The sequence below is a fragment of the Sphaeramia orbicularis genome, chromosome 12 (genome assembly GCF_902148855.1).
Source record: "Sphaeramia orbicularis chromosome 12, fSphaOr1.1, whole genome shotgun sequence".
NCBI lineage: Eukaryota > Metazoa > Chordata > Actinopteri > Kurtiformes > Apogonidae > Sphaeramia > Sphaeramia orbicularis.
In genome coordinates, this window is record NC_043968.1 from 24,896,980 (window position 1) to 24,920,762 (window position 23,783).

Below are 23,783 nucleotides of genomic sequence, written 5' to 3' on the forward strand. Positions count from 1 at the left end.
AACGTCTACATGATCAGTAATTTAAATATAAGAAAATACATGATTTTCATTGCAAAAACACAAAATATAGAGGACAATATTATAATAAATGGTGATAAATCTTATAAGAATGGTGAAATCTATTTAAAATTCATTTGGGAACTGCCACAAAAGTAACAATGGGTCTTTATGGGTTAAGGTTGTGGTAAGTCTTTATAGAGAAATGTAATTCAATGCAATGCCCCGAAACAGATGGAAAAAACCCAACATGTACATAAATGTGTGTATATCTGTGTGTGTCACTGCAAGGAAATTAGGTCATTGTCTAATTTTTCGCTGCCATGACACTATGATGAATGAAGACCATCTACTTCTGTACTTCCTGCCTCTTTCCCCTCATTTTCCCATTTCTTCCCTCATCAGTTCCCCGCTTCCTCTGTCAGAAATAGCCAAGTAATTACACACAAAGAACTCTCATTTAGCTAAACAAAAAAATCTCTTTATTCAGTTTTATGGCAGTCCAGTTATTACACAACAGAGTTTACAGTAAAAGAAATATCTCGGACCGTCTTTTCCAAGCCATTCATCCCCTATCTTTGAAAATATGTAAAGTGCAAGTCCTCCTACTAAAAAAAAAAAAAAAAAAAAATACAGTCAAAAACCCTAAACCCAAAGTAATTGAAGCAAAGGGGGCCTTACACATGGTTTATGGTTTTAAATGCATATAGAACAAGAGAAAAATAAAAGTTTAATAGAAGGTTAGTCATTGATTAGAAATGGAAAAGAAAAGCTGCACAACAGCAGCCACAGTATCGAAGAGAATCCAAGTTCATTGGTTCAGACGTCCCTCCAGCTCTTGGCTTGAACTTTACATTTCAGTGCATTTCTGTGCATTTTCAGTGCATCATGGACAAAGCAGCTGACAAGCCTTCGTTTTCAGCAAAAAGACATCTATGACGCAACCCTTACAAAATATTTTGCATTATTTCTGTGATCACCTCATCCTGAGCCTTTAAACTTTACTGTAAATAATTAATTCAATATGTACTAATTATTTACACAACTTGACCCAGGTCTAAGTCAAAATCAATATTTCAGTCTGCGTGTCTTCCTAAACCAATCTTAAAGTCAAAACAAGCTTTTGTTGTGAATAATTACGTGACAGAATGTGTTGTGGCTGTACAGAGAGAAACAAACAGACAGAAAAAATAGTACATTTAGTTAATGATTTCGGTGAGGAAGAAAGGCTCTGTTTAGAATGAGCAAAAATGATTACAGCAGTATTAAATCCATATAAACAGAAAACTCTATTCAGAGCTTGCAGCAACAGTGGCATTAAGTGTGCTTGCTATCCACATGTATTTATTTACAGTACAAGAATATACAGCCGTAACATTATGATCACTGACAGGCAAAGTGGTATTAATTCAGATTATCTCATTACACCTGGACCTGTCTGTGGGTGGGACATATAAGGCAGGAAATGAACATTTAGCCCTCAACGTGGATGTGTTAGAAAGAGCAAAATGGGTAAGAGTAGGATCTGAGGAACTTTAACAATGGAAGAATCATCACTGGGTCAGAGCATCTCCAAATGTTGCTGTTTTTTCCCCCAAAGTAAAGTGGTTATTACCTACCAAATGTGGCCTAAAGAACAACCGGATCTCAACCAATCAAGAATCTATGGGAGCTGAACATCATTAACACCTGTCTAATATTATATGGCTCCTCCTTTTTTCACCAAACCAGCTCTGATCTGAGGCTTAGACTCTACCAGACCTCTGAAGGTGTGCTGTGGTATCTGGATCAAGACGTTAAAGTCCTGGTAGTAGAAAGATGGACCTCCATGGATCAGATTTATTTGTCCAACACCTCAGACACAGATGATCATCTGTCCTGAGATTGGGATATCCTTCTGTAGTCCATTTTTGGTCGGTACTAACCACAGCAGACCAGGATCACCCAACAAGACCTGCAGTTGTGGAGATGCTCTGACCCGGTCGTCACTGTTACAATATGGACCTGGTCAAAGTCACTCAGTTCCTTATGTTACTTATTTTGCTGCTTCCAACACAACACCTTCGAGGATTAAATGTTCACCTGCTGCTTAATATATTCAGCCCATTGGAAAGTGCCATTCATTCAGTCATCCTCTGAACCTGCTTTATACTCACTAGAGTCGTGGGGGTCGCAGGAGCCTATCCCAGATAACAATGGGCTAAGGCGGGGTACACCCTGGACATGTCACCAGTTCATCACAGGGCTGACAAATAGAGAGAAGATCAACCAATCACTCTCACATTCACACTTATGGGCAATTCAGATGAACCAATTAACCCAGTGGTTCTCAAACTGTGGGGTGGGCCCCCTAGGGGAGGCGCGAAGGCTTTCCAGGGGGGGCATGGGATCACTCCTGGGTGTTTTGTTTTTTTTCTTCAGGTTAGAACATGTAGCAGGTGGAACTAATGTTTTAACGTTGGAGCACCCTGGACTCATTTTAGGGATGCACAACAAACAAATCTACTGCCATGGTGATCTGTCACTAGACTAGAAAAAGAGTTTAGGTTTGAAGAATGGACAAGGACTGGACTGGAAAAGAAACGTGCAATGTTTCTGTTTTTTCACAGTTTGCACTTTAATGTTCTGAGATGTGCGATGAAAAGGGGCTCATGGCAGCCACTGATACTGTTACAATGTTCATCTTTGTTACCAAAATTTGTTTGTTGTTCTAAAAAAAAAAGTAACTTTATTGTCATAGTTGTAAGATAATTACACATTTCCTTTTTTTTTTTTTTTTTTGGAAAAATATTGTGTCAGGAAGCAGTCTGGTTGAGTTTGTTTATATTGTTCAAGCAAAAATCTAAGTTATTTTTTATTTGAACAAAAAAAAATATTCAAGGAAAAGCAAAAAGTATTGTTACAATATTGATGTTTCTTTCAAAAGAAGTTATAATTGCACCACTGTTACAATGTTGTTGGGGTTGAGGGGGGTCTGGAGATTTTTCATCCCCCAAAGGGTGGCCCCACAGAAGAAGATTGAGAACCACTGAATTAACCTATCAGCGCATAGGTTTGGATGGTGGGAGGAAGCTGGAGTACCCGCAGAGAACCCACACAAACACAGGGAAAACATGCAAACTCCGCACAGAAAGGTCCCTGATTGGAATTGAACCCAGGACCTTCTTGCTATGAGGTGACAGTGCTATCCACTGCACCACCAGGTCGCAGAAAGTGCCTGAGTAATGAATTAATCTAAATTATTAACACATCTCCTGTTAGTGGTCGGAGTGTTATGGCTGACAGGTGCGTGTATGGTGTTTAACTCTGGTCTAGGATGGATCATGTGCATCTCTGGGCTGATAGGGATAATTTTCTTTAAAAAATATGTTCTAAATCATTAGTTTAAAGTTTGAGACACCTGTTGCAGAAGTCCTTTCAGATGAGTGGATGAATCAGTACCTTGTCGTAAAACTGCGTGACTGTGTGAACCGGCTGCTTGGAGTTTAATTGTCTTTGCTAGCACCTAAACAAAAAGCAAGACTTTCTCCTCCTGCAGAGAGTTCAGCAGCAGCATGTCAGTAAGCAGCATGAAAGAAAAAAATACATCTAAAGGTATTCAGTTCCAGTTGAGTCCACAATGCAAGAAATGTTCAGCAAGCAAGCATGCAGAAAAAGAGGGATCTTTTACGCTGGCTGCTTTTCCTGTTTTCTTTTCTCCATTTTTCTTTTGTGTCTGCTCTGCTTTAAACCCTTCAGTGGGAGAAAAGAGGGATGTGGAGAGACCATCAACTTCCAAAAAAACAATGGCTGTCTTTCAGTGTCTCCAGCAGCAAAATCTTTATTTTTCCTCAACGTGTTTTGTCTTTCTTCAAAGTGGGAGGTGCAGCTATTGCCACGGCCGCTGTGGCGTCGGGTTAGGGTTGGGGTAGATAGGCGCCGGGGTCGGGTGATGGTAGGGGGGCACGGCTGTGTTGGGGTTGGGTGGGTATGTCGGGGTGGGGTACTGCGCCATGATGTGAGGCTGGGAGTGGGAGGATGTGTGGGCTGGAGAGGAGGCAGCAGATGAGGAGGGGAGGTGGAGGTACAGAGGGGCGGACGGAGCCGACGGTGCCGAGGGGGCCGTGGGGGTCGGGACCCTCTGCAGGACAACATGCGGATACAGCTGAGACTCGGAGCGGTACAGGCCGGGCAGGGAAGCTTTCAGCAAACTCTCCTGACTCCTGAATGAGAGAAAAGAGGGGACAAAAAGGGAAGAATGGGACCAGACAAAGAAAGTAGGACAAGTATCAGCTGGAAACACTGATATTGAATCATTACCTTTTATCATGATGCATATTTTATTGTTTGGCCACTATACTTTGTGCTTCTTAACCCATAAAGACCTAAATGTCCACCACCAATCTAAACCATCTACTGATGTAAGATGTTTAATATCTATTGATCTACTAATCCTATCAATACATGTAAATAACACTGGTCTACAATCTTTTAGAAATTATTTGCTTCAGAGATTAAATGTGCTAAATGTTATGTATTTTAATAAGATTAATTGTAAATTAAATGACAAAAGTGCCGGTTTGCTCATGTTTTCAAGGTATATGATTAAGTGTTATTACACATATATACTGGTTTATGTACATTTACAGGGTGGGGAAGCAAAATTTACAATATTTTGAGGCAGGGATTGAAAGACAGTGTATGACCAATTAGTTTATTGAAAGTCATGAGAATTTATTTGCCACAAGAAAATTGACACAATAGAAAATGTTTTTATTCTATGTGTCCTCCTTCTTTCTCAATAACTGCCTTCACACACTTCCTGAAACTTGCGCAAGTGTTCCTTAAATGTTCGGGTGACAACTTCTCCCATTCTTCTTTAATAGTATCTTCCAGACTTTCTGGTAATAGTTTTGCTCATAGTCATTCTCTTCTTTCCATTATAAACAGTCTTTATGGACACTCCAACTATTTTTGAAATCTCCTTTGGTGTGACGAGTGCATTCAGCAAATCACACACTCTTTGACGTTTGCTTTCCTGATTACTCATATGGGCAAAAGTTTCTGAAAAGGTATGGATAATAGTGTTAGGTATGATTATGACATCAATATATGTTTGGTTTCAAAACAATTGACGTAGTGCCTGCTGAGAAAAAACAACTAAATGTTCATTGTAAATTTTGCTTCCCCACCCTGTATGTAATAGTTTTATAAATCTTCCACTAAATAGAACCTGTAAAGTGAATGTATTCTAATGTGCAGACAGTGTTTTGAAGTAGATCTTGTAGCTCTGAGACAAATATTCCTTTTGAGTCAAACCCATTCTCTTGTTAATTCTTGAATTTCACATTTTGACCCAAGGCTGTATCTTGGAAAGTTCAGCCAACAGGCATTTTTTACTTGATTTTTCTTTATCAGTGACTCTCATATGGTAAAATTTCATTACTTTTATTCTGGAAGCATTTTCCTTGTAGACCAGTGTAATTGGTGTAAAATGCAGTTTGGGGGGTATGGGGTGGCCATGGCTCAGGTAGGGTGTAGAGGTAGAGCGTATCGTCCAATAACTGAAGGGTTGGCGGTTCAAATCCTGCTCTGTCCTAGTCAGTCCGTTGTGTCCTTGGGCAAGACACTTCACCCTCCTTGCCTCCAGTGTCACTCACACTGGTGTATGAATGTGTATGAATGTTTGGTGGTCGGAGGAGCTGTAGGCACGAACTGGCAGCCACGCTTCTGTCAGCCTGGCTCAGGGCAACTGTGGATACAGGTGTAGTTTACCACCACCAGAGGGAGAGTGTGGGAGTGAATGAATAATGGATCAATAATGTAAAGTGCTTTGAGTGCCCAAAAAAGCGCTATAGAAATCTAATCCATTATTATTATTTTCACGGTCATCAGATTAAAACCGATTTGGGTGTTCAGAGGCTCCATAGTGAACGTGGAAACACCGTCATCTTCTATAACACTGATTCAGCAGTTAAAACCCTGGAATTTGAGAAATAACAGAGGAAGGAAATGCTTGATTTATGTTCACTTAATGATAGATTTGACTAAATAAGTCACTTTTTCTTCAGTTTTCTCTGTTTTTGATATAATAACCCTCAACCTTAATCTGAGGTTTCATGAATATCAACATGATCAGTGAATTAAATACAAGAAAATACCTGATTTATGCTGATATACTGAAAAATACAAAGCACAGTATTATAATAAATGGCTATAAATCAATTAAGAAAGGTTAGATATAGAGAAAATCTCATTTGGGAACTGACATAAAGTCGTGCTGGGTCTTTATGGGTTAAAGGACTCCACTGGTCCTGTCAGTGCTGTCGGTTTACCTCTGGTAGCCTCTGTTCTCATATCCACTCAGGCCTCCTGTCAGGTACAGGGGGCTGTCAGGTGCCAGACGGGGGTTCATCCTTTGGGACAGGTGAAAGATCTTGGGTGGGGGGAAGGATTCCCACTCTCCCTCTTCCCTCTCCAGCCAACACTCGCTGCGACGGGCCGAGCGTTTCTCCCGGCGTCTGAGGATGAGAGGACCTTATCAGAACCTCAGGTCTTAAGGATAATGAAGGCCTTTAATTGTGGCAGTCACACTAAGCATCCTCCCCCTCCAGTCCCACCTGCTTCGTCCCTCTTTCTTTGCCCGGTCTTTGCTGGATCGTTCCTGCAGACAGCAGATGAGGAAGGACAGTGACATGGCGAGGATGACGATGCCGCTCACCACTGAAGCCAACACAGCCACTCTTAAACCTCGGTCCTCTGGCCTGGGGATCGCTGTTGGTGGAGAGAAAGAAAACATTTTACAAACCTTCCTTGTATGATTTTTTGCAACAGATTAATAGTAGCCTGTGAACTATATGTGCTGTGTATAATAAATGTCGACAGGTTGTGTTTTATCACATTTTTGCTTTCGTTTAGCTACACAACAACAGCATTTCCCCATTGCTTCCCTTATTTTCCTTTCCAGTCAAGATGCTGATTTGACATGACACATTTGCATGTTGGAGGAAAAGTTAATCATTGTCTTTGCATGAAACATGCTGTGCAAAGCCACACGTGATGCTTTACATGCAAGCAGCAGCAACAACACTAGACCTCAGTGAGAGGTGCAGTTGTTTGCAGTGGATTAGTGGTTCACTCCTAATCTAAAACGTGTGTTAAAGGTTCACTGTGTGAGGGTCAGTGGAAGTGCAGAAATAGCATACGATATTAGTGTTCTCACTGAAAATAAGAATCATAGTGTTTTTGTTCACTTAAAAAGAGAGGGAGCAGGTCATTTTCACAGTGTTACACCATCATGTTTCTAACTCACAATGGACTTTCTTTCATTTTTTTTCTCATTCTATAGTCTGTGTACTACTGCTGTCTCCTACTGTGCATGGACCTGAGCTGTTATCCCCTAAACTAAAAACTCCAGAGGCCCTTCTTGGTTTTGTTTTGTTATTGTTTTTTTCCGCTTCTTTCATGTTTTTAATGTTTTTTTGTGCTTTTATTCATCACTTAGAGGGAGGGGAGGGATAATCAGATGTTTCCAGTCTGCAGCTTCACCACTAGATGGTACAAAATATCACACATTGAACCTTTAAATGGTAGAGGAAAATGTTTCTACTGGAATATAAGGCTACGTTCAGACAGCAGGTCTTAATGCACAATTTGGACTTTTTGGTGAAATCTGATTTTTTTTGTGTGTGTGGTCATTCATATTACAGATTAAATGTGACATCTGGCTGTTCTGAGTATAAACTGAATGTGACCCTGAAGTGACCCGAATGCACAAAAGAGGTCCTGATGGAATACGTGACCACGCAGGCATGCACTGTGTTTACGGAAGTGACACTCCTGTGACGAAGAATTGTGATGTTTGTCGCATTTCAATGACATAAATGTCAGATAAATCAATCAATCAATCAAACTTTATTCGTATAGCACTTTTCATACATGTTACATGTAGCACAAAGTCCTTCCCATCAAACCCTCGCTGTCCCGCATGTTGCAAATAAAAATAAAAGCAACAAAGTAAAAGGAATGTTAAAAAAATAAGAGTTTAATTAAAAGTTAAACTAAAAAGATAGGTTTTGAGTTTACTTTTAAAAATATGAACACTCGCAGTGGACCTCAGGTCCTCAGGTAGACTGTTCCATAGTTAGGGCCATAAAAGCTGAATGAGGCCTCACCATGAGTTTTGGAGTGGACTCTAGGAACAGTTAACAGATGACTACCTGAGGGTCCGAGAGGGCTCATATGGTAAAGCCAAATCAGATAAATAAATAGGGCAAAGACCATTAAGAGTTTTAAAAACCAATAAAAGCCCTTTAATATTGATCCTGAAGCTCACAGGGAGCCAGTGCAGGGACCTGAGCACTGGTGTGATATGCTCTCTCTTTCTGGTCCTTGTCAGCAGCCAGACTGCTGGGTTTTGGAGCACCTGTGACCTGGCCATTCAGACTGAAGTCGCATTGCAAAATATCCGATACAAATTGGATTTAGGACCACATACAAAAGTAGCCTGGGTCGGATTTGAAAAAATCTGATATGTGCTGTTCAAACTGTGTTAAACAGATCAGATACAGGTCACGTATGGGCAAAAACATCGGATTTGGGCCACATTTGCCTGTAGTCTGAACGTAGCCTAAGTGTCATATGAATCCAGTTCAGCTCATTTTCAGATAATCACCTGTATTAACATTTAAATGAGTCATCTGAAACCTGCTTACCTTCACACACAGGCAGGTAGTTGCTCCACTGCGGTTTGCCATTCCTGACATTGCAGTAGATTTTGTCGCTGCCGACCAGCTGGTATCCCTCTCGACACCAGAAGGCCAGAACGCTGCCCACTGACACGCCTGTACCACTCTCCACATAGAAGGAACCGCGACGTGGTGGCAAAACAGCAATACAGGACAGACCTGAGATGAGACAAGACAAAACAAAACAGAGGGTCAGTTCAATCTGAATGAGAACCAAAGGAATAGTGAGTTTCAGTCAGCATTTTAGCAGCTTATAGACAGAGCATGAATCAAACATAAGGCTCAAAATTCAGCTTGTTTTATTACTTTATTGCACATCCGTCAGCTTTCTGCAACTGCAAGTGCAATGTAATGCATTAAATATTTGTACAATGGATTTTTCCTGTGGGACTGTTGACTATCGGTGCATTATTACCCATTTAGAAAGCATTAGCATTTACACTGTTTGTGGAGTAAACAATAGTCTTATCAGTAGCTTTGTTTAACCCCTCATATCTTCCATTAACATGTCATTCTTCTCCTTCTCTTGCTCTTTCTGTTTTATTTTTTTCCCTCTCCACTCTCTGTGCTGGGAGATCAGCAGTGGTTTCATAGACAGAGAGACAGTAAGCCTATTTTTATCTTTCTTATGCTACAATACGCAAATACCTCTGAGAGGGCTCGTGGTACGGCAGCTATTGTTAGATTGCGCTGCAGGGATTTGTGAGGCTCTCAGGAATTCTCACGTAAACCTACAGGAAAATAAGTAATGTTTTTTTTCTGCAGCGCTGCACAAAATTATCATACAATATCTGCAGGAGGTTCACAGGGTTATTGATCAGGGCTAATGACTCAGCAGCTATATGGCCAGCTGCTGGGATTTCTGGCTTTAAAAAGTCACTTCTCTTTTTTAATAGCCAGTATGGTAGATATCAAGTGGAGCTGTAACAGACTGCATTAAAAACAGAAGGTACAGTGTGCTTTAAGGAAATAATTTTCAAAACAAATGATAAAAAGATCAAATGAAAATAGATCCTGTCATTAAATTTGATGTGAAGGGTCGCTATAGGGAACACTTAGAAGAGACGGGAAATTTTGTGCTGCTTGCTTTGCTAATATGTCTTTTTTTTTTAATGAGTAATGTTCAGAGGGGCCATGTGATGCTGCAGTTCACTTTGCTGTGTCAGTATTAGTGTAATCTGTGTTTGTGAGTGTGGGTGAAGGAGTTGTCATTCCAGTGTAAGACCCTATGAACATGCAAGCTGCTCTCTGCTGATTAGGAGCGACAGATGGGAGGATTTCTGCAGTGGTAGTGACAGAGAGAGAGGATCCCGTGATCCTGTGTGAAGATGACAGCATCCCCTCCCTCTCTTTCACACACACACATCAGGGCACACACAGCAGACACGTGCGTAGTGGGTACAGTACAGGCAAACAAGGACGAGCTGACTGTGTTTTTAAAGGGGAAACTAAAAGCCACTGTGTTTCCCCTAAGAGACCTTTTACTGATGATATCACTTTGAGTGTGTGTATGTGTGTAAGGTGCAACAACAACCAGAAGTAAAAGTCTGGAAGTTCGGATGCTCCAGAGGCTAAAGGATGCAAAACACTCGATTCGAAACCCTATTAATTTTTCCAGAAGTTATGGCCTCTCTAAGCTTATTGATGCATCTTGTTTGCACCACAGACATTTTAGCAATTAGGTTTAACCCATATATGCAGAAGTGTTACAAATGGATTTAATACAATATTAGACTTCAAGGAAAATAATATAGCTTCATTAATAAAGCTGTCTGATAACCAGAATATGTTGGATTTTTTTCTTGCTATAGCTTCAATGCACATCCTGGTCCCTGCTGTTTTTCAGCAAGCACATACTGTAACTACCTGCAGTATATATATATATATATATATATATATATATATATATATATATATATATATATATATATCCTCCTGACACCCAGTAAGTAAACATTTTCGCCATTTTACATGAAATAGTTGCCTTAATTGGAAACAGCATGATGTAACAGCTTTTTCAGATACACTTTTTAATGTAATTTTTTATTTTAAAGTAAAGCTGTGAAACTCTTGTCCACTACAGAGGACATAAATGCATTGCTGGGTCTCAGGAGGATATATAAAAACAACTGAGACATTTAGCCTACTGTTAAAATGACTCATTAGACATCTACATATGATAAAGACTGAACATCTGCAATTACAATGTTGCATTAGAGGGAAGTTTCTAGGTGAAATTATATCAAATACTAATTTGCATTTGAATGATAGATACAATCTTATTTAATTAAAATGAGGTTGTTTTAATTATCATCCCAGATTTATCTTATCAGGTTATCAGACCTCATCACACCACAACCACTCCTTACACGTATCTACTTACTCTCCTCATTCAGTATTAGATGGTACCATGATGTGATGATTATTATTGACTTTTATTTTGGCCTCACACAACTTGTTTTACTTAATTATGAAGCATACCAGAAACTCCCCATCCCCATATGGGAGAACATTTGACTTGCGTTGAGTCAGCTCCTGTGGGCAGTAATATGCCTGCTGTATAGTTTTCCTTTGCTTTCAAGTACATAACTGTGTCAAAATGGTGGTGCATTTGAACAGATTACATTTTTTTCCTGTCTGATTGCAAATCGGGTTGAAAACACAACACTCCAGATGTCCAGAGAATGCCACGGGTATGGTTGGGTTGGGTTTAAGATGTAAGAACAACGTGGTTTGGTTTAAGGTAAAAAAAGAGTAAAATAAGGAAGAAATTCATTCATTTTCTGTAACAGCTTAAACCTCTATAGGGTCGTCATGGGGGGCTGGAACCGATGTCACCAAACATTGATGTGATGTTACCAGTTCATCACAGGGCTGGCACAGAGAGAAACACAACCAGGTAAGGTTATTTAGATCCAATTAACCTAACCTGCCAGGCACAACAAACCCCGCCCCTCGTACTTATCTTGGCATCGATCCAGCTGATGTCATCATGTCTACGTGTGTGCTGATGTCAGCTAATCAATCGCCTCTATATATGTGCCATCTATATATGTGCCAAGTTTGAAGTGAATTGAAACAAAATTTATGTTTTTATAGACGTGAAATTTCTTCCATTATAAGAGGGGATTTTAAAAATTCATAAAAAATTTGAACTTTGACCTACTTCTCCCAAAATGTAATGACATTTATTCTGGATCACTGGCAATTTATAAACCCAATTTGGTATGAATTCCACCAATAGTTTTGCCACTAAAGTGTTAACAATAAAACAAACAAACAAACAAACAAACAAAACAAAAACAAAACCCATCACCTCTCCTTCAGGGGAGCGAGGTAATAAGATGCATGTCTATGAGGAAGATGGAGTACCAGAGAGAACCCACACAGACACAGGGAGAACATGCTGTCCTTGCTGGCCCTTCATGGACACTGACCCCGGACCTTCTTATTAGTTACAACCGCCATGTTGACAATGAGGGAAAATGCATGAAAAAACGCAACATGAAACATGTGGGAGCTAAAGCCAAATGTTTCAACATGTGTCCTCTGAGTGTAGGGCCATTTATCTCATCAGGTGTCTTACCGCAGAAGGGCAAAGGGTGTTTGACTGTACTGTGGTGTGAAGAAATGTTTGGTGGAGTGGGGTGGGGTAAACGTGACAAATTCATGGGGCCCAGCATTTCTGGGGGCCCCATAGAGCAGTGAAGTTGGTCCAGTGGACGCAGGTTAGAAGTTGTGAAAATTTTGTGTAAGGTCTGCTGTTTAATAGGGCCGTAGAAGCCAGGAGTCGGACGTTGAAAACATATGTTTCACTTTCCCTTCACACCAGCGTCAGTTACGGTAGCTCTGGACCACACCCCAATGGCTAACCCTCCCCCCCCCCCCTCCCCCCGCTGTGACAAATCAACAAGATACTGAATTTTGTAAAGGGGCTACAATGTTTAGTTTTCACGGGGCCCATAATTGCTAGTGGTACCCCAGGGTGTAGTCATACTTGTGCACATTGGAGACAGCAAAAGGACAGTTATGTGTAGCTACAACAGAGAATCCAGTTGCAGTCTTTCGGATATAAGAAGCCACAAAAGTATCAAGCTGGTCACTCATGGAAGAGGATCTCAGTAGCTTCAAGACTTAACCTCCATAAAATGTGATGTGAAATCTATTCCACCATCAGGATCCCAACCACCTCCAACTACTCAACATCATCAACTGACCCATGTTGGCAAATCCAGCATCTGAAGATTTAGATTGAGTCATTATAGGATGAAGTAAGAGGTGAGGATAAGCTCCAAAGGAAACTCAGTTACCCACAACAACACAATGTCCCTGGAGAATTTGCTTCAGATTTTATTTTGCATTCTGGAGATCAATTGTCTAAAGATACCTCACTCAAATATGAAAGAAACCTTTGAACAATGGCCAAAATGTAGTTATGCACAAGTCCGAGCAAGATCTGCCACCTGGAGGACTGGTGCCAGTTCAACAACCTCCAGCTGAACATCAGCAAAACTAAAGAAATGATTGTGGACTTCAGCTGGAAGCAGCAGAGGAGCTACGCCCCACTCACCATCAGCGGGATACCGGTGAAGAGGGTGGACAGCAAGGTTATTATCGTTAACGAAAACTAACGAAATGATGAAAACTAGAATTGAAAAAACATTTTCGTTAACTGAAATAAATAAAAACAATAATTAAAAGAAACAACGATAACTGAGACTGTATTGTGTGCTTACAAAACTAACTAAAACATAAAAATTATGGAAAAAATTCCCCTTGTTTTTGTCTTTGTCAATGTCAGTCTGATATGAAATCAATTTATTTTGCTCGAGCAATTTTAGTTGGCGGCACCATATGACACTTCACGGTTCGTCACTTCTCGTCGAATTGGTTTCTCGTCCCCACTCTACCTGACAACATGGAGACTAAAGTAAGGAGAAAGCACCAGAGTCCTGTATGGGATTCCTTTGAATATGATGGCAAGGAAGATAAAAGATATGAAAAAACTAAAACTAATACTAAAAGTAAAACTAAGCATTTGGAAAAAAAACCTAATAAAAACTAGCAAACCTGCTCGAAAAACAAATTAAAGCTAACTGAATTAGAGAAAAAAAAGTCGCAACTAATTAAAACTAAACTATAATTAAAAATCCAAAACTATTCTAACCTCGGTGGACAGCTTCAGATACCTTTGAGTCAACATCTCAGAGGACCTGACATGGTCCAAACACATCCACGTCCTGGTGACGAATGCCCGTCAGTGTCTCTACCACCTCAGACCTCTGCGAGACTTCCGACTCCCCTTCAGGATACTCACTTCTACACCTGCACATTAGAGAGTATCCTTTCGATCCGTATCATCACCTGGATGGGGAGCAGCTCCAACCTGGACTTACTGGCCATGAGGAGGGTAGTTCACTCAGCTGAGTGCATCATCAGAACCACCCTCCCCGACCTACACGACAGTTATACCAGATGCTGCAGAACCAGGCCCACCAAAATCCTGAGAGAGCCCACTCAACTGGCAATAAACTGTTTTCACTGCTGCCTTCAGGGAGACGCTACCACTGCCTAAAGGCTAAAACCGAGAGGATGAGGAGGAGCTTCTTTCCTCAGGCCATCTGCATCCTCAACAAACACTGACTTCTTTCTTTACTTTTACAACTGCACATTGCACTAAGCACATGCAGTTCACTTTATGCACATATAATACACTTTATATTTATATTACATTCATATATTTTTTTGTTTATCATGTGCTTGCTATTTGTTTTCTTTATGCTGTTGTCCTTTTGTTGTCTAGTTGTGTGTAAGTATCTAGAGAAGTGACACACGATACTTTTCACAGCACGTTGCACAATGTATGATTATGTATGTGGCAAATAAAGCTCATTTGATTTGATTTAATTGTCATCAGGAACATTATGGATCCAAGAATAAACAACCCAAACAGTCAACTCTTTGTCAGTATTCATTAGATAGTATTCTGTCCACCCATGAAAAACAGATTTGTGCACATTTGGCAAGAAATATTAGTGTTTACACCAGCACTGATGAGCTCACATACATTACACTGATGTCATATAGTTTACACCTAAAAACATGCATCAGTGTGGTATACGTAGTACGCCTGTAAATCAGTAACGCCCATCATAATCTTCCTCACACTCAAATACACACACGCACCCAAAGAAAAAGCCTTTACCTCCATGAAACCAGATAAAATATTGAACATATTCCGTGACAGCGAGCGCTTTAAGACTTTAGCAGAGGTGGGCTTGTTTTTTGTGCTTTTGCTTCACCGCAGCAGGAAACTCATCACCATCTGTACAAAGCCCAAGTGGCTGAAGTTACACTACCACCCGCGAATCAACACACAGTAGTAAACAGAGGAGAAAGATGCTGATGTGGGGCGAACAAACAAAAAGCACAGGGGAATCTGGCAGCAACAAGAGCTGGAGTTAATGCTGAAAAGATTGAAAATGTGTGTTGATTTCAACTCGCTGTTGTTTGACTAAAACTAAATGTGTGTGTTAGTGAAAGAGGTTTATATTAGCTGTGTGTGTCTGTTGACTCTGCCCTATGTTTGCTCGGTGCTGTTGGTTCAGCCCCATTCACAAAAGCTTTTCTTGTTATTGTGGAAACTGCGGGTTGCCAATCAGGGTGTTCAGCCGTCAACAGGGTGCTAACACACCTCTGGAACCCAAACCTGGCAACCCGACCCACCAACCAAACATCCACTCTGCTGTATTCTTCCCTACCACTCTCCCACTCCTCTGTCAGAGAAGCACTTGGAATGGTTTGTGATTAAATAAAGATTAGGCTCTTTGCATTAAAGATTCAAATCCACACACACACACACACACACACACATATGCATAGAATGAGTGAACACAGCAAACGCACACTTGGATGGACCCATACTCTGCATGTGACAAATGTGTGAGGCTTCACACAGGTGTGCATGCCATCACCCACATTTTATTACCATTTAATATTTCATAAACATTAATATTCAGCTTCATTAAAATTCAGATTTAAGCAATTTAACCAATGAAACACATAAAAATAAGTTGGATATAGATTTTATGTGTGGTTGGAGTTAGTTTCCAGCACAAAATTCGCACAAGCAGTTGTAAGTGATTGATGAAAGACAATTTCCAACATATTACACCGACTTCTTTTGTGTTTGTTTCTTTGTGAACTATCTATGAGCTTGGGGTTTTATATCAGACATTTTTCTCTGTTCTCTGAATGTTTTAACTGAATTATTAAGAACATGAGCTTATGTAATATGGATATATACAGCACCAGTGATTGACTTTTGCATTTCCCCAAAGTTGAACTCACAGCAGAATAGACAAACAACGGTTGAAATTTTTAAGGCTATTATTCTCAGACTTTCCTTGCCAAAATAATGCATGTATTTGCTCATTGTACTGCATATGGAAACCTTTTAATCTCAGTGATGAACTCTAATGTACAAGCTGCAGATCATCTGCTTCTGAGAGGAAGGAGTCTAAGGAGGAGAATGGGAGAAAAACAGCAACTACTTTAAGATGGATTTCAGGAAACTAAACAAAAAATATCTCTTCCTTTGCGTTTTCTTCCTCAGATAAACATTAAACTCAGACGTTAACAGTCTAAGATGAAGTGAATGAATGCTGGCAGTCGTTTCTGACGGATGACCAGCTTCACCTCAGTCATCCTGTTCTTGTCCATTTATTCTTCTTGGGTGTCTTATCCCCTTTGCTCCAGTTGCTCTTTATGTGATCTGACCTCAAACAAATATCCTGCCTGTCTCTTCTCTCCATCAGTGTATCTATTTCTGTTGCACCTTACTGATGCGCGACATCACAACTGATTACCTAATCCCCTCGGCTCTCGCTCTGCTTGCACAGCGTGTGTGCTCCTGTGCAAACACATAAAGGCAGATGCAGTCATGCAAGGGCCTGTCTCCTGTGTGTCCCAGCGTTGCGTGCACATCACTCTGCCACCTAGAGTAAATGAACTTTGTTAGATCCTTACTGTTGGGTTTAAATCATTATTTATAGTAAACCGAGTCACATGGCCACTGAATCAGAGTGGTTACTTTTGGAAGTTCTGTTTGTGTCACTACTGTACACTGCCAAAAAGGGGTGTCTAAAAACAAGATAAAAACAGTAAATCTGAGGAAAAAGGTACTCAAAACAAGTGAAATATCTGTCCATGCAGCAAGATAATATCATTTGATAAGATTTCTTCAATTAAGATTGTTAAATCTAGAAAAAAAGCTGGTCTATAGATGTATGAACACTTAAAATAAGAAATTAACTCTTAAAGCAAGATAAATTATCTAACACTTCTAGATCCAAGTTTTTTTTTAAATCTTGCTAAGAACCAAATATTTTTCAGTGTAGATTGATTGAATGAATATTGACTGATTGGTTAAGATTATTAATATGTACGGTAGGTCAGATGGGAACACCACAAACAACAACAACAATAACAAAAAAAAACTTAGTTACTGGCACAAAAAGAATCTGCATATTTTTGCAAAAACCTTCATCAAAGTTACATGATAAAACATAGAAAGACAAGAGATCAGAAACTCCACTTTCTTTTCTCTTGCGTGTTGTAGCTGTCGCTTTATGTCACATGGAACAAGATGAATGAAACTCACTCTGACAGACTAGAAATGTAAGATATGAAGAATACATGCACAGTGTTAGGAAGAAGATATATTCAAAGGGCAAAGTCCAATATTGCTGCCAGAAAAGAAAGCCATGAAATGTGAAAATGGCAAAGGAGATTGTGCATCCTTCACAGCTGGTAGTTTGACATGGTTTTCAAAGTGATTTGTCTTCGATTCAATTTCGTCAACCCTTCTATTGTCCCCATCCTGCTCCATCCATCAAACCAGAGAAAGACGGCTCATTGCAGACCCTCCCTGAGTGACTCTGCTCAGGCAGCGCTGCTAGTTTTAAGCCGTGGGAAGGTAATAATGAAGTTGAGTCACTGCCAGCAGCCATATTGGATTGAGAGGCAGGAGACAGAAGAAACTCTGTCCGCAGTTCGCCAAGCCTGCAGGGCTCAGGAATGACGATAGTGTGTGTCCCTGACAGAAATCCCCCCTTGGCTCTGCATGTTTGTGTTTGTGTGGCCTGGTATGTCCATCATGAGTTCTGAAGAAACTCTGTATTTGCTCGTGCTGTGAGAGTTTGCACCACAGATGTTGTTAAAATGATGAAGGTTGTTTTCTGAATTTGCTTGGGGTTTATCGAATTGCATGTGTTTTGGTTTTGATCCACTGAGTTGTGTATTTTGTGTGTTTGGAGACATCTTACACACTCCTTCAAAATGTTTCCCACCTGCTCACTGGTGAAGGTTAGAGGTGGAGGAATCAAAGCACTAATGTATATATATTAATAACCGATATGTAGTACGGTTCTTTAAAAAAAACTGAAATGGACAGAAGTAATTGGCTTTAAACTGAATTGGACCGTACGTCTTTGCAGTGATCGTGTATTTGTTTTCCTATGTTTTAGCATGTCATTAACAGGATTTCAAACACTAGAAATAGCCTGTAATAGACAAAGGTAATTGGCTTTTCTTGTCAGATAATCAGATTGAAGGCATTGTAACGTTTCCCATTTACGTTTCAGGCATTTGGCTGACGATTTCATCAAAAGGATTAGGGAGAAGAATAAGCAGCTTATTGTCATCATGAGTTAAGTCTAAAACTGAACATCGGGGCTAGTAGAAAGTAGAAAGAACTTGTTTTTGGTTATTGTCCAGGCATGTGCAAATCTGGAGTGACTCATTCCTGTCAGTATCTAACTCTGTATTAGAAGTATCTTTGGACAAACGATGAAATAAGGTGAAAGACTTAACGATAGAACAGCTGCATGTCACTTCGAGCTCCTGCTAGGCCAGGTTAAGAGGCAAACTGCCTGCAAAGTAATTGATACCCATTTAGGGATTAACCCTAACACTGACTCTCACACAGTGTTGAGGTTAATAGGCTGTGTTACCGTGTTAATGTTAGGGCTTATTACGGCTGAAATAACCGCTGCTCACCTACCAGTCCAGGACATCAACACTACCAGCTCAGCCTGCACTTCCACACCCGATGCACAGCAGGAGTCGTCACTAATGTGTCTTATTTCTACGAGGAACAATGACCTTTATACTTTATTCACACGTGTTTACAACTGATTTTATGTGGCTCCATTTTCCTCTAGAAACTTTGTCACATGCACCATTTATTTATTCTTATTTATTTAAACATGTAATTCATTTTTTGTTATTAAGTACTTTTTTTGTATCTGTATATTCATGTTCATTTGAAATAACTCATATTTTTTTTGGTTATTTTTACATATCTTGTCTCCTCCACAATCATTACACTGTTAGCAGGGTTGCTGAAAAATACAGATTTTCATGAAATGCACAAGGCACACAATTTTTAAGCAGAAATAAACGGGCAGAGCCTAGACGAGGTACGTCTTTGGTCTGGATTACAGTACTGTGGGACCTTTGTGGAGGTTTCCACTCTCGGAAATGAAGTTCTGCACATGGCATTATGTGCTGCATACACACACATACACTGCCTCAGGGCTTTTTGTGTACTTTTTAATTAAACATGCTGTATAATGTAGGTTATGGATATATGGTATAGGATGTGCATATTATAGAGAAAACTGTGGCAAGTGGTACATAATACTGTGACGAACTCCAAGATGAACTCCACTGACAGGAGTTCAAAATGATTTGTTATATTTAGTTGAAATAGAACAACAAAATCAGAGGATATTAAAACACTACCCATTTCAAAGAAGAGTAAAGAAGAGAATATGACATGTCCCAAAGGTTAGAGATGTGTGTAAATGTAGCCTGGTGTAAACCAACACCTGAGGAGGAGTTAATCAATAGCAAAATTCTGATCGATTTACGCCGGCGGTGAAGATTCCAGGACAAGCAGCATAATGAGTCACGAAATATTGACGGAGTCTAAAATCACCAGTTTGATCCTGGTGCTCTGAGGGTCTGCGAGCTGAACCTTCATAGGTCTGCTTCAACAGTTCTATTGATTTTAAAGCAGTGGCTCTGTTAAGCAGGTGTAGTGTAGTGGGAGACTTTTAGACAGTGTCTGCTTTGCTGAAGAAAACACAAACCAACAAATACCTGCATTAGCTGACCACTGACCTTTCCGAAGGATCTTGTGTGACTTAATACTTGAAACATTTAGAGGAATTTCTTTAAAAACAGTAATGGGTGCTTTGAAATATCATTTCCACTGTGCAATAAATTCATGAAAATGTGAAAATAACTTGAAAGAAGATGTGTGTTTGTCTCCCTCGTGTCTAAAAACTCCTTGTGCACAGAAGTCTTCTACGCTAATTGTGCTTTTTTTCTTAATAAGTGACAGCTCAGTGTGGTTATACGCTCAAGAAGCCACAACTAAATAGCCCAAAATGTCCAAACACAAACAGTATCTCTGCTGTAATCCAGTCCTGGAAAAAAGCTTCAAATAGGCTTAAAATGTGGTGGAAAAATGTAAACAAAGTGACAAGCACTGTTTTTATCTGTCATGGTTAAGTAGTTTATACTGTCACTGCCTGCACACACACACACACACACACACACACACGCACACACACACACACACACACACACGCACACACACTTTGGAAGCTGCGATATTAATCACACCTTCTGGATTTAGGATTTTTTTGGCAACTCTCACACATAAAAGCTTTCGACTGGCGTAATTCATGCATGTGGCAAGCCAGCTGATCACCTGTGTGTGTGTTTGTGTGTGTGTGAGTGTGTGTACTATGAAGTGTTTATTCCTGCTCTGTCAGATGCAGAGTTGCCATTATGAAACAAGCAACTGTATTTATTCTCTAAACCTTTAAGCAGATTGGTGTCGTTTGGGCCCAGTACGTCCATTTCCAGTATGTGTGTGTGTGCGTTATTTGTGTATTAAGCACGTGAGGGCTGCGTTTTGTCCTCTGCTTTAGGCTGTTTATGCAAACACGTGAGCAGTGAGTGAGAAAGGACGAGCTAGGGACATAAGAATAAATGGTGGGAAACGAAGAAGAAAGAGAGAGAGAGAGAGAGAGAGAGAGAGAGAGAGAGAGAGAGAGAGAGAGAGAGAGAGAGAGAGAGAGAGACAGTGGAAGGGAATGAAAGCGAAATGAAATGTGACAGGCAGAGACGGAAGAAAATAAGAAAAAAGCAAAGGAAGAATGCGACAGAGGGAGGAAATGCTATAATAGAGAGACAGATGTGACATGAAGAGAGTGAGAGAGCACATATGGAATAAAAGGAAGAGAAGAAAGAGATAGAGAGGAAATGGACAGAGGCAGAGGAAGTGAAGAGAAAGGCAGCTTATGCTCCACTGGAGGTGAAGTCATGCGAACGCCGCAGCGGCTTTCACTTCAGGCTGAGCAGCTTCGGTCCGAACATAACGAGCTGTCTTTAAAGGCATCACCTGCTGCCTCACACACACCGACACAGAACACAACACAAGCACACTTACACATTATGGTGGATACGTGCACACTTTTACAGTCAGGCAAAGAAGTAGATACATTGCTCTACATGTCATCATACCATCATGGCTGAATTCTCAACCCTAAACTTTAACTGAGTGTGAAACTTCATTGATCTGTAACACATTCACTGTAAGTCAAAACTTCTGCACAACACTCACAAAACAGCAGACAAGTTGGCACAAATGTTTACTTATACAAGTCAAAGCTTCTTATTTTTGCTTGCTTCCAGTTATGTTTCCTTTTCTGTTTCTTAATGTGTGAAAAAAATTAATAAAGGTTTTTTGAGCAAGTAAAGAGTCCCCATGGATAGCTCCTCAGGCGAAAAAAGAAAACCAGCTTTTAATTCAAAGACTGAATACTAAATTAAAGCCCCTTCAATTACTTTCATACATTTTTTTTGGAGAAATTTCTGACATGGGACAAGTTAAGATGAGTTATCACAAACTTCACAGAATTCTTTGACTTTTCAGAGCTTTGACTTGTATAATTTCCATAATATACCCACATTTTTAAGGGATGTTTATGTACATTAACCAGACTTCTAATCAACAGTAGATTTTTTATTCTAAATTCTCTAAAGGGTCAGTAACATCAACAGCATTTTTTTTTTCTTTTGTAGTTTCTGTGACGGACATTTCCACTAACCTGTGTAGTTACTGGTTATGCTCTGAGTCTGGGTGTCAGTCTGTGCCTCTGTCGGTGCCTCTGATGGTGTCTGGGCTTCAGTCTGCAGGTCCGGCTGCAGCTGGATGGTGGTGCCGGTCCAGTCCTCCAGCAGCGATGTGGCAGTGATGATCTGTGAGTCCTCAGGGCTCAGTGTGGAGCCACTAACCAGGACCAGAGCACATAACAAAGGGCCCAGCAGCTTCCAGAGGTGGGCAACGGTACTTTGACCGGTTGGTCCTAGTTTTGTAGACATTGGGCCAGGTAGTGAAGAAGAAGAACTCAGAGGAACACAGAGATTCACAACCTCATGCTCAGGTGCTTTGGTTCCAGAGAAAGATCCTTCAGGTGAAAGTTGTCCTTTTCTGTCTGTCCTCTTCCTCTGTTTTCTCCGTCTTCTTCTTTTTTCTTCTCTTCTTACTCTCTTGGTGGAGAGAGGAAGATCCCTCTTATGTTCCCACTCATGATGCTGCCGTCCTGCAGAAAGATACGGGAATACAGGAGTAGAAGTGAGGGCATGTGTACGTTCATGTATGTATATGAGTGCATACAGGGCAGATCCAGCTGTAATCTGCTGCCTCTCTGTTCACTCGCTGTTGTTTTCTGTCCTCTCCTTCCCCCTGCTTCTCACTCGTGCTCTCACTGCTCACTCGCTCCACTGCTCTCTCTCTCTCTCTCTCTCTCTCTCTCTCTCTCTCTGATCTCCAGCTGGGCTGACTGAGCTCTTGCATAACAGTAACTCATTCGCTGAGCTGTGCTGAGCTGTAACTCATGCAGCTTTAAATCCTGATATTCCTGGTCACCACTCTGTCCCTCTCTGCCTCTCTCACCATGTTTCCTACTTCTGATATTTCAGTGTTTCAAGTGTGTTCAGTTTGCACCATCCTTTACAGATAAGCGTATTCGCAGTACAGTCCTCAGCAATATGTGCAATGTACTGAAAATCTATAAAGTCGGGATTAAGAAGGCAACGTGTTGCATGAATGACAGAGGACTCCAGGGGTCTCTTCACTAAAACAGTAACATCACCGCTCATGAAAATTCATCTAAGAAAATATTTTTATGGATTAGGTAAAGTAGCTTTATTCATATTATGTCATTTCACTCAAATGAAAGAGCCATGATTAAGTAATGTCGAATATTAATGATAGTAAATGGGTTATGACGCCATTTGCAGCTGACCAAATGAATAACTAAATAATTGTTTTTAGAAACTTTTATGTGAAAATGTTACATACTAGGACTTTAAAGGTCCAGTGCATCCAGGTTTGCAGGGATTTAAGAGGATTTAATAATAGAATAGGAACATGATATCAGTATTTATCTTCTCAGTTGTGTGTACCTGACATCTGAAAATATGAATAATTTTTGATTACCTTAGAATGAGTCAGATAAATCAAGCGAGGATGTGGGTTTTGCGCTACCATGTTTCTACAGAAAAGACTTGCTTGTCTTTCTTTCTTTCTTTTTTTTTTGGTGTATATATATATATATATATATATATATATATATATGTATAAAGTGCATAGCGTCCAACCTATAGGACCAGAGATAATACTCTCTTAAACAAACCAGAATGGACAAAACAAACAGTGGCTGTAGAGAAGGCATTTAATGTTTTTGGAGTTACTCAATACCACACACTGAACCTTTATTGCAAGAATCACAGTCTTGCATGTCACCGTTTATTACTTTCAGCAGAGCAAAATCTAATTAAATTCGACTTCACTAATGCATTTTGAATGGGCACCCTGTGATTAATGATATTTGTATTTGTATGTTTTAAAGTACTGTATTCAGGGTTTTATAAAATAATACATGGGATGGCAAGAGACCTTCACAGGATTTCATGAGA

At 40.2% G+C, this 23,783-nt stretch overlaps 1 protein-coding gene across 1 annotated transcript; it reads right to left on the bottom strand.

The window, feature by feature from the left end:
* Positions 1–3,300: 3,300 nt before the first annotated feature.
* Positions 3,301–22,581, bottom strand: LOC115429823 (sushi domain-containing protein 3). Its single transcript, XM_030149566.1, has 5 exons — positions 21,911–22,581; positions 8,691–8,882; positions 6,597–6,750; positions 6,312–6,497; positions 3,301–4,199 (listed from the first exon to the last, which is right to left on the bottom strand). Exons 1-5 carry the CDS (start codon positions 22,182–22,184, stop codon positions 3,866–3,868), a joined length of 1,140 nt encoding a protein of 379 aa, XP_030005426.1. The 5' UTR covers positions 22,185–22,581; the 3' UTR covers positions 3,301–3,865.
* Positions 22,582–23,783: the final 1,202 nt, after the last annotated feature.

Excerpts from the sequence above, each read along its gene's own strand:
- LOC115429823 (XM_030149566.1), bottom strand. The coding sequence starts at position 22,184 with ATGTCTACAAAACTAGGACCAACCGGTCAAAGTACCGTTGCCCACCTC. Across the intron at positions 6,751-8,690 it reads CTACCTGCCTGTGTGTGAAG|CGATCCCCAGGCCAGAGGAC; the intron begins GTAAGCAGGTTT and ends CTCCACCAACAG. Across the intron at positions 6,498-6,596 it reads AAGAAAGAGGGACGAAGCAG|ACGCCGGGAGAAACGCTCGG; the intron begins GTGGGACTGGAG and ends TCTCATCCTCAG.